This window comes from Hoplias malabaricus, chromosome 4 (assembly GCF_029633855.1).
Source record: "Hoplias malabaricus isolate fHopMal1 chromosome 4, fHopMal1.hap1, whole genome shotgun sequence".
NCBI classification, from domain to species: Eukaryota; Metazoa; Chordata; class Actinopteri; order Characiformes; family Erythrinidae; genus Hoplias; species Hoplias malabaricus.
In genome coordinates this window covers 52,321,933-52,331,823 of record NC_089803.1, presented here as the reverse complement: position 1 = coordinate 52,331,823, position 9,891 = coordinate 52,321,933, and the positions used below count along the sequence as shown (strand labels likewise).

The 9,891-nt window shown below is 38.4% G+C and overlaps 1 protein-coding gene across 3 annotated transcripts; it reads right to left on the bottom strand.

Annotated features, from left to right (window-relative positions):
* Nucleotides 1-2,920: 2,920 nt before the first annotated feature.
* Nucleotides 2,921-9,338, bottom strand: LOC136694738 (rap guanine nucleotide exchange factor 4-like). Of its 3 annotated transcripts, none has more exons than XM_066668516.1 (15): nucleotides 8,805-9,338; nucleotides 8,340-8,630; nucleotides 7,458-7,546; nucleotides 7,285-7,309; nucleotides 7,096-7,174; nucleotides 6,666-6,812; nucleotides 5,951-6,048; nucleotides 5,458-5,583; nucleotides 5,160-5,338; nucleotides 4,803-4,893; nucleotides 4,314-4,364; nucleotides 4,123-4,210; nucleotides 3,642-3,706; nucleotides 3,498-3,552; nucleotides 2,921-3,071 (listed from the first exon to the last, which is right to left on the bottom strand). In XM_066668516.1, the coding sequence occupies exons 2-15, from the start codon at nucleotides 8,475-8,477 to the stop codon at nucleotides 2,938-2,940; spliced, it is 1,365 nt and encodes a 454-aa protein (XP_066524613.1). In that variant the 5' UTR covers nucleotides 8,478-8,630; nucleotides 8,805-9,338; the 3' UTR covers nucleotides 2,921-2,937. The 3 variants fall into 3 exon arrangements, with proteins under 3 accessions (XP_066524613.1, XP_066524612.1, XP_066524611.1); XM_066668515.1 differs by having other exon boundaries at nucleotides 8,697-8,844; XM_066668514.1 differs by lacking the exon at nucleotides 8,805-9,338 and having other exon boundaries at nucleotides 8,340-8,690.
* Between the last annotated feature and the right edge of the window lie 553 nt (nucleotides 9,339-9,891).

Below are 9,891 nucleotides of genomic sequence, written 5' to 3'. Positions count from 1 at the left end.
CACTTTACTTACTTGATTTACTAGTTAAAGTTCTCAAACTTTTTAGACAGAGTTCCTCTCATTATCAAACTAAAACCTCCAAGTACCACCTATGAGTCTTACCACAGAAACATGTGCACCCCTGTTTCTTCTTCTGCTCCAGGGGCAGGTTCCTAGGCCTAAACTGAATGTTTTAAACACAATTCTACATTTATAAGAACATATAAAATGTATGGGACTTATGTCCTTCAGTCACTTACCATTTACTTTCTCACTTGGTTGTTGAGTGGGTCACTGACTGGGCCACTCCTCCATCAAGCAGTCACTCATTCATTCAGCCACATATTAAGTCACTTGTTCTCTCGGTCAGTTATCTGATCACTTACTAAACACTCTCTTACTGCTTCACTTGCTCATCTGGACAATCACTCATTTAGTCACTGTCTGCCTCAGGCACATATTCATTATTTTACTCATTTGTTGTGTCACTTAACTCTGTCTCTTTGTCCACACACAGTCTAACACCCCTCCCTTCTCTCTCTCTCTCTCTCTCTCTCTCTCTCTCTCTCTCTCTCTCTCTCTCTCTCTCTCTCACACACACACACACACACACACAAACACACACAGTCTAACACTCCCTTCTCTCTCTCTCTCTCTCTCTCACACACACACACACACACACACACACAAACACACACAGTCTAACACTCCCTTCTCTCTCTCTCTCTCTCTCTCTCTCTCTCTCTCTCTCTCTCTCTCTCTCTCTCTCTCTCTCTCTCTCTCTCTCTCTCACACACACACACACACACACACACAAGCCAGTTTAGCATAGAAGACAGAAAGTGGATTATAACATTTGCAGGGTACTGCGGTAATTTCCTTGGTAAATATAATATTTAACTATATAATATCTATATTTCTGTATTAAATATATTTATTTTAACATATAGTTATTATATTCATACAGAACCCCCAATAAATTGAATAATTTTTATATCTTTCAAATTTAATTTGACCTTCAGAATTTGATGCTTATAAAGAGGGGCTTTGAATGTTTGGGTTAGACTAGATTTTACTACAGTACTGTTATCTTCCTGTGGTGTTCGGGTCAAATCTGACTGATTTACAACTTAAAACACTCATAAATATTGTGTTTCACATCTGATTGCCTCAAGGCCTTATGATATCCTCCACAATATTTACTTGAACTTATAAAAGTGATGATCACCTCTTTAACTGAATTTTGACTGCTTTAATCAACTTTGTTACACCTGTGGTGTTCCTGGTCAAAAGTGACCACCATAGGAAATGAATGGGTATCCAGACTGTATTCATCCATCAGACAGAAAACATCCCCATACACACCACCCCAATTGACTCACTCACTCACTCACTCACTCACTCACTCACTCACTCACTCGCTCACTCGCTCACTCACACACACACATTTCAGACTGAACAATGTCTTTTTGCGCTTATGTGCTGATCCTCGCATGTGAAGCATCTTCCTGATGAAACAATGTATCATATCTTCACACAGACCCCATATATATAGCTTAATGTTTGCCTTGCACTCCTTTTACTCTGAGCACAATGAATAGGCCACTGAAATTGAACCAGAGGTCTCGGAAGTGGAAGATTCAGTTTATATATATTCAGATCAGTTTATATATATATATATATATATATATATATATATATTACATTGGTATTTTCACTTTGATAAATGAACGAATCGACACTTACATTAAATATTTTTCTCCACAAGAGGGCAGCAAAGGATTAGCAATGACTGTGTAGTGACTGATAAATATGGCCATAAGTTTGTGGACAGGCGCTTTTATTCTGATTTTATTAATAACATTTCTGTGAAGTAACCAACCTTTTTCAGAACCACTTCTTTTAGTGTAGACAGTAACCACTAGAAATAAGCTTTGGCTACTGGAAAACATCTGTGACACCAAAGACCTATATTTTGTCAGAAAATCCCACTTTTATTAAATATTCATGTGTCCAGAATAATAATGTATTAATAAAGTGTCTGCTATATTTTACCTATATTTCACAGTGATATTTTATATGTTTACTGCAGATATTAAGGACAAATTGTCTGATTGCCTCTTTTCACAGAGAAATAAATGTAGTTCTAATGTTTCAAAGACGTTATTTAACATTTATACAACTAAAGTATATTAGTATTTAATATATACATTTTTAATAAATTATTATTATTATTAATTTATATTTGTTGCTGTTCGTGGGTCAGTAAAGTAAAGTCAGTAATGGAATTTCTCAATAACACTGGGTTTAGTACAGAGCTGTACTTCTCAAGAAGCCTGTGGCAAGCACAATTTATTCAATAAATCTGTTGGTTTGATGAATGCAGTCACAATATTCAGACCTGGGCGAACCTGCTCAGACAGTGTTTGGTCTTTTTACTGCTTTAGGTTTGTTCTAGAGTTTGAACTCTGATGTATCTGTGAAATACAGATTTTGGGAAATAAAAGAAACATTAAATATAATTATATGCTGTTATTTATAGATTCTGCCACTTGCCGGAGCGTGAGTATATGTCATTCTTATCATCTTCAACAAGCACATAATCAGCGCTCTTCTCCTGCATCTGACTGCCTGTTTGGGTGAATGAAATAAATGTAGAAAACTAATATTTAAATATTAAATACTGATAAATACACAAGCAGATTCACTGAAGTATCCCCTGATTGTGTATTCCTCTAATAAATACCATGGTGGACTAAGGGTATTCTTTAATTTGTGTGAGTGTGTGTGTGTGTGTGTGTGTGTGTGTGTGTGTGTGTGTTTGTGTGATTAAAGACTAAATCAAAGACAAATGACTTTCTGAAGACAAGTTAACAACAAACTAGAAAGATTTAATTGAATTACTCAAATAAAGGAAAGAAAAGAAAAGGAAATTGTAGTTTTCAGGTGGAACAGAGGTCAGGATCTCCGGGGCTGCAGCTTAAGAGAAAGCTGTGTCAGGACACGCTGATTATCAATCACACTAAGTTTACGAACATAACTCTGAACATCAAAGTGGTTCTTAGTAGTCTGAGGTGCATTGTGGACTTTATCTGAGAGAGAGAGAGAGAGAGAGAGAGAGAGAGAGAGGGGGGGGGGAGAGAGAGGGGGGAGAGAGAGAGAGAGAGCGAGAGAGAGAGAGAGAGAGAGAGAGAGAGAGAGAGAGAGATCATACAGTTTAATAACTGTTAAGGGCAAAAGATCATGAGACAGTAAATGAAATCAAACAATGAATAATGACATTATTAAAATATGAATTCATCTATTGTTGGAAAAACTTTACTGACATCCAATAAAACTAATTTTGGGAACATTCAGAATCCCCTCACAGTGTAAACTCACTACACTACAAACCTAAGTTACACAGAGAAGAATCTGAAAGCAGGAAACACAGGGGGCGCCATTTTAACCTGTAATGTGCCACATTTATTTCAATGCACAGAATGCTGAATATAGAGTTACAGCAGAAATGTACTTACTGAATGACTGACTTCTGTAGCGTGTCATTGTTCTGACTGTGTTTGCAATCATTTGCTGAAAGAAAAACACAAATCAACAAAAGCTGTTAGTGATAATCAAAAACTCTTCTCAGGAACTGATCCATAAATTAACTGAAGACTCACCATTTTCTCAAAGTTGACCAAACTGTTGATGTAGGTCTTGTTGCCTTCATGAATAAAAGTCATATCTGTTAGGAATAGTAACATCAGGCATTAGATACGTAAATCAAACATGTGTAAAGTACATGTGGGCTTCATATGCCTTGTTTCTAACACTTTTACAATACTATCCTCTAACATTTCATAACATTTGTGTTCTTAAGCAGAAGAGGAGATGTAGCTGTATTTGTTTGTGATGGGGTTGTTTTGTTTAGGGCAGAAACACCCTGTGCATTAATCCTACAATGATACTCAAACTGAAACAAACAGAAAGAGTCAGAAGTGCAGACTGAAGTTGGGAAAACAGAAATATAATAAAATCTAATTAACTATGTAATAAATATATAACTAAACAAATAATTTTGTAATGTAAACTGAGCCGAACAAGACATAACTAACTCTACACTTTCTGGGTTTAAATGAACCACAGCTCCTCTGCACACACCTTTTATTAGTAAAGGCATGAAAGGGATGATGGGAGGGTCCAGCTCAGCCACAGTGAGGCGGTACGCTCTGTGATTTCTTGAAGGGTCCTGAGAGACAGAGAGAAAGCAGAAGGCATCAGTGTGAAAAGGCATTAAATAATAACCAGAGCAACAAAACATGTTTTTAAAGTGAAATTAAACACAAGCTCACCAATACATTTTCAAACTCCCTGTACATCTTCTGAAACTTGCTGGGCAGCTTCTGCACGACACGAGGAATAAAATGTTATTATTTACTTTATTCAGCAACCTGTGACTTTATTGTCACTGTGAATTTAGAAACTTTGCCATTGTCCTTTAACTCATTAAAATCTGTCCCTTGGGACTTGTGAGTGACATAAAATACTGCCTTAATGTTGGATACAATCTGACTGTTTTAGAAAGTGTGTAAAAACACAATCAGAAAAGGTGAAAGAAGTATGGCATTTGTTCCTCTTTATGACACACTTTGCTCAAAATGGCAGCTTTTGATAAAAATACAGCTTTACATTTCCATACGACTTTATCAAGAATAATCAGAACTCATTTAAAGAAAGAAGTGGAGTACATTGAAAGGCAGAAATAGCTACTCTTTGGCTTCTGCATTAAACACTAACTGACTTTAATTAACACACACTGAATGTGTCGGGTAAAACCTCACCTCCCACGTCTGACTGAGTCGACACACCGCTGAATTTCCCAATCCCAAAATGATGGCAAAGCAAGCGTTCAGATTCCCAAACTCTTTACAGCTGTAAATAAATAAATAAATAAATAAATAAATAAATAAAAGCCACATATCTTCTCCACATATAGACACATGATTTTATGGGAAATATTATTACATTATAAACAACTTGGAGCCGACTGAAATGATCAATATTTTACCAGTTTTATTGTAGTACAGTATTAATATTGTATTGTAGACTGTAATATGTTAATATTATACTGTGAGCCTCAGTGAGTGTTCATTATTAGATTCTTAATGATGATAAATTAGGACCAGACTGAATCTTACTGCGCAGCGATCTTGATGAATTTCTTCAGCAGCTGGACGCGTTTCCTAAGGTCTGAGCAGAGGCAAACCTCTGTCACCACCCACAGCTGGATCTCGTTAAAGCGGCGGAGGAAAAGATCCAGATTAGCCGTCGTCTCCTTAAAGTGCTGCCGACCAAACGTGTGGTAGATCAACTCGTGCTGAAGAAGAGCACATTACATTAGAACATTAAGAAGTTCTAATGAAAGACCTGCAGTCTCCCACAGTACAAATGTCCTACAATGGATAAGAGCCTCTACACATATGTTTGTGTGAGTACCTCATGCACACAGTTGAAGAGTTCCCAATCATACAGGGTCATCTGGTAGGCCAGGTCTTTGGAGCTCATCTTCTCAAAGCTGGACATGGATCCAGCCGATGGCCCCTCCTGCTCTGGCAGAGGAGTCTAAAATACACAGACAACAACAATTAATCAGAACCTACAAACACAGTCAACTACAGTCACTGAGGACGTGTAAACACCCATTCTAACATATGCCAGCACTACTATGATTATACAGTACAAGAGCATATCACTGAGGGTACGCTCTATTGTCACAGGGTTCACAAGGCTTGTGTTTGCATGAATATGTGTGTTTTTGTTCGAATATGTGTGAGGTTTGACTTAAGATCAGATTTAATCTTGCAGCCGATCACCAGCTTCAGTAAGAGACTTTGAGTGGTGAAATAACCAAACTGTGGCCTTTCAAGACCTCAACTGATGACCAAAGTCTGTACTGGTGTGTGTTTGTGTGTTTCTGATCATTATTTACCAAAGAGTCAAGCTGCTCCTGTGTACAGGCAAAGAGTCTGCCATTAACACTGAGAGATGAGAAGAAGGACACCTCAGTCGGCTTCAGCACAATTTTATCTGAAAAAAAAACAGTGCAGATGTTTGAAATGAAAGCTTTCTGATTATCACAAGTAATACATGACACACAATGGACAAAGTGAGGGGATCCTTGAATTCTAGTCTACAATCTATCAACAACATGGAAAAAAGGGAAGACAGAGAAACTCTACAGGGCTCTAATAGGTCACAATTAACAATGATATACTGAGGTACTATGGCACTCTGCCAGAGGAAACAGAGCTCCAGGCACTACAGCGCAGTGCTGATTTTTATACGGCACAGACAGTGATACACTGCTGAGAATAAAGCACTTGAGGGTCAGAGTAATCCCATCCAGAGCAGAAAATAACTTATAAGAAAATATAATATTAATCAGTGTGCTTACCCCATTTAAATAAGATATTATTAAGAATAACCCCTTCACAGGTTGAATATACCCTACAGTTCACCCAGAACAAGCAACTGCAATTTACTAAACTCAGCATTTTATTAATGAAAACAGCTGGTGAGCACCAGATAATATCAAACTTGTGTTGTGTGATTAAGTGCTGTAAAGTACATCACACAGTATCTGATGCTCAGTTAAGAGCCATTATAGGGAGTGTGCTTTTGCCCTTTCTTTATCCTTCAACTACCTCCCGCTGAGTTGAGGTGGACCAGCATGAGTTCGTGTCGTGAGTTGAGTTTTTCAGCCACAGCAGACAGGACCTCTCTGACAGAGGCACACACAGACACTCGAATGGTGATGTAGCTGTGGTCACTGGAGTAAACCTTCAACAGAACTACAGAAACAAAACAGAGATACATTTTAATGCACGGTTCAAGAAAAGAAAGGTCTTATGTTCTAACTCATAACTCCTGAGCTACATTCTATTTAATATATTTTATATTATATATATGGGAATGCAATCAAAGCCTTACATCAATGTTCCAATGTTTAGTCTCCAAACATAAACAAACTAAATTCAGGAGAACGATGGATGGACAGGTGTCCTCAAACTTTTAACCACATGGTGGATCTATTCAAAACTATTGACCGTGTGATTAATGTAAAGGAATCCTCACTCTCATCTGTGCTCTTGATTGGCTGGAGCTTCTGCAGTTTCTCATCTCCCATGCTGAACTGATGGAGCAGCACTTTGTGCTAAAAGCAGAGGGAGCAAGAGAGAGTTAGAGAAATAACAAATGGCTGCAGGAACAGCAGCAAATGCAGTGAAAATGCTCCATTATTTTAGATGAACTATTTCCTCTCACCTGAGGTGGTTTCCCATCTTCAGAGCTGAAAATAAAGACAAAAGGGATTCAGACTCAGTAACTGAGAGCACTAAGGTAGTGAAGTAGCTGTGAGGTACTATGCTCTATTAGAAATCTACATGAAATGCTCATAGGAATCTATATGAATAAAGCCTAGAAGAATGAGATCTCACATGAGTTTGAGAACGTTCTCCAGCTCAGGGAGCTGCTCTTTCAGTGCAGGAAAAAGTCTGGCATCTTCAGAAATTGCCTTATACAGTTCCTGCATCAGAGACATCAAAGAAAAACCAGTGTGAGAGACATCCATACCTAGAAAAGACTTATCACGTGTGTTGATTAATACAGCAAATCAATAACAATATAAATAATTACTAAAGCTGAATGGGGTCTCAGCCTGGGAGAATGATACTGTTTGGAAAGTAACAGTGAGTGTGAAATGTATTCAGAAGATTAACTGATGCTGAGGTGGGGAACAATGTAAACACACTCTTTACTTTTGCACTGCCCTGAGTGTGAGAGATGTAGAGAAACTATTGTCAACAAATAGTTCAGTACTGAGATAGATCTTTAAAGAGATCTGAAAAGAGACTGATCATATCTCTGAGGGAAGTCTATTTTACAGGAGGATGAACACAACAGAAATATTAGCACTGCACCATCTATTATCCATCCCTAACACACACTTGCTGACCCCTAACCCACCTATGTCCCACACACAGAGAGTACAGTGCTTCTACTGAGAGGAAATGTAAGGCAGGGTTAATAGAAATTATAATATAAAGATATATAGAGACTCACATAATAAATATCTTGGCTTTTCAGTGACATTTGGGCAAAGAGGGAACTACACTTAATTTTTTCACTAAACCATCATTTACAGAGTCTCCAGCAGAGGAAGACTCTGAGTAATCAGAACTACATCCAGAAAATGATGGAGTCCAAACCTCTGCGTCAAGGAAAGGAGTGTAAAATACTGTAGTGTCAATCTGCACAACTACAATAAATAAAGCATTATGTATCACCTTCTTTATCCTATTTTAATCCTAAACTTTCACCTTCTCTTGAATTCCTCCAGTCTTCACTTCCTCCTGAATATCTACAGCCTCCTCCTCCTTCTTCTCTTTCTCCCCCTCCTTCTGCTCCTCCTTGACCTCAGTCCTCACCACCTCTTCTTTGACATCTACCTCCTTCATCTCCTGATGTTTCCCTTCCTTCTCACTCTTTTCCTTCCACAAGCTTCCCAGCCCACTCCTCCTCCTTCGGCCTCTTCTTCTCCTCTTTCTGTTCTCTTCTTGTTTGGTTTTGTTAAGTTGTTGATTCTCATCATCATCGCTGACGTTTTGCGGCTGAAAACAGCAGAGCAGCATTTTGCCTGGTGTTTGCTTCAATGATCAGCAGTGAATATGACCCACCTGTTAGTTTTTGAACTTGAACTCCATTCCAGTTCTGTGACATCACAGTTGTAAGGGCTATTCATTGTGATGCGTGTCACAGTTCCTCCACTCACAGTCACCACTCACCTGCAAAAGTTTGGGTACACCTGCCCCAAAGACATCCTATTCATTTCTGGAAAAAACAGTCACACATCACCAACAGAGACAAGACAATGTAAAGTGAAGGAAAGAAAGAAAAAGAAAAGAAAAAAATAAACCCTCGAACTCATCTGTAAATCTCTGACGATCACTTTCTTCTCTTCCTCCATGGGGAGTAGCACATCCTTCTGTTCATCACCTCAAACATTTAGATGTTCACACACACACACACACACACAATCATGTAATAGATAATAGATTGTGTAACACTTTACTGTAGGTTATTCATAAGGCTACATGAAAACTAAAATAAGTCTATAATGACAGCAGCTGTAAATGTACATTACCACATTTTCAAATGTAAATTGGAAAGAGCAGGACTAGTTATACAATAGTGTAAATCCCAACCTAGTGGTGTGTGCAACGTCTTGTTAACAATGTAAAGTCATAAATGGTATTTTACTGAAGTTGAAGACTGTGTAACTGACCCTGGTTGAACACTCCCTCCTCCAGCAGCACCTGCCACACACCCATGGCCTGAACCACACACACACACACACACACACACACGAACATGTGGACAGGCTAAGTGACAGAAAGGGGGAGCTGGGGAGTATCTGACACTTTCTTGATGGTAAACAATATATTTGTACGGAAAATAAAATGTGAATAAACTGAATTACTGAATTATTTTGTAGAAGACTGTAGCACAAAAAGGATGCCATTATCTCCTCGCTGGATCATGACTGTTCAGGACAAGACAGTAATATCACTCTCAGTTACAGAATGTGAAAATGACCTGTCAGTATTGCAGCATAAAATAATCCTAATACCCATCAGATAGAAACTGCATGTGATTTATTTAGAAGAGTCCTGCAGTCATTGTACAGTGAGCATTAAATTACATTCACTCAGTCCAGCTCTGCCCAGTCACTCAGTCTTTCTGAGTGTCACGCCTTCCTCCTGTCAAGTCTGTTGTCCCCGCCATGTGCTTTATTTGCACATGGCTATGTTTTGTTTATGTTCTAGTCCCCGCCTTTGTCCCACCTCCTCGTCTGTCATTTGTTAACCTGTC

What these genes read in the sequence shown, in the direction of transcription:
- LOC136694738 (XM_066668514.1), bottom strand. Translation starts at nt 8,651, where the DNA reads ATGCTGCTCTGCTGTTTTCAGCCGCAAAACGTCAGCGATGATGATGAG. An exon ending in AATCAAGAGCACAGATGAGA is followed by an intron (nt 6,813 to 7,095) that starts GTGAGGATTCCT and finishes TTGTTTCTGTAG; the next exon opens with TTCTGTTGAAGGTTTACTCC. An exon ending in GGGAGTTTGAAAATGTATTG is followed by an intron (nt 4,211 to 4,313) that starts GTGAGCTTGTGT and finishes TCTGTCTCTCAG; the next exon opens with GACCCTTCAAGAAATCACAG.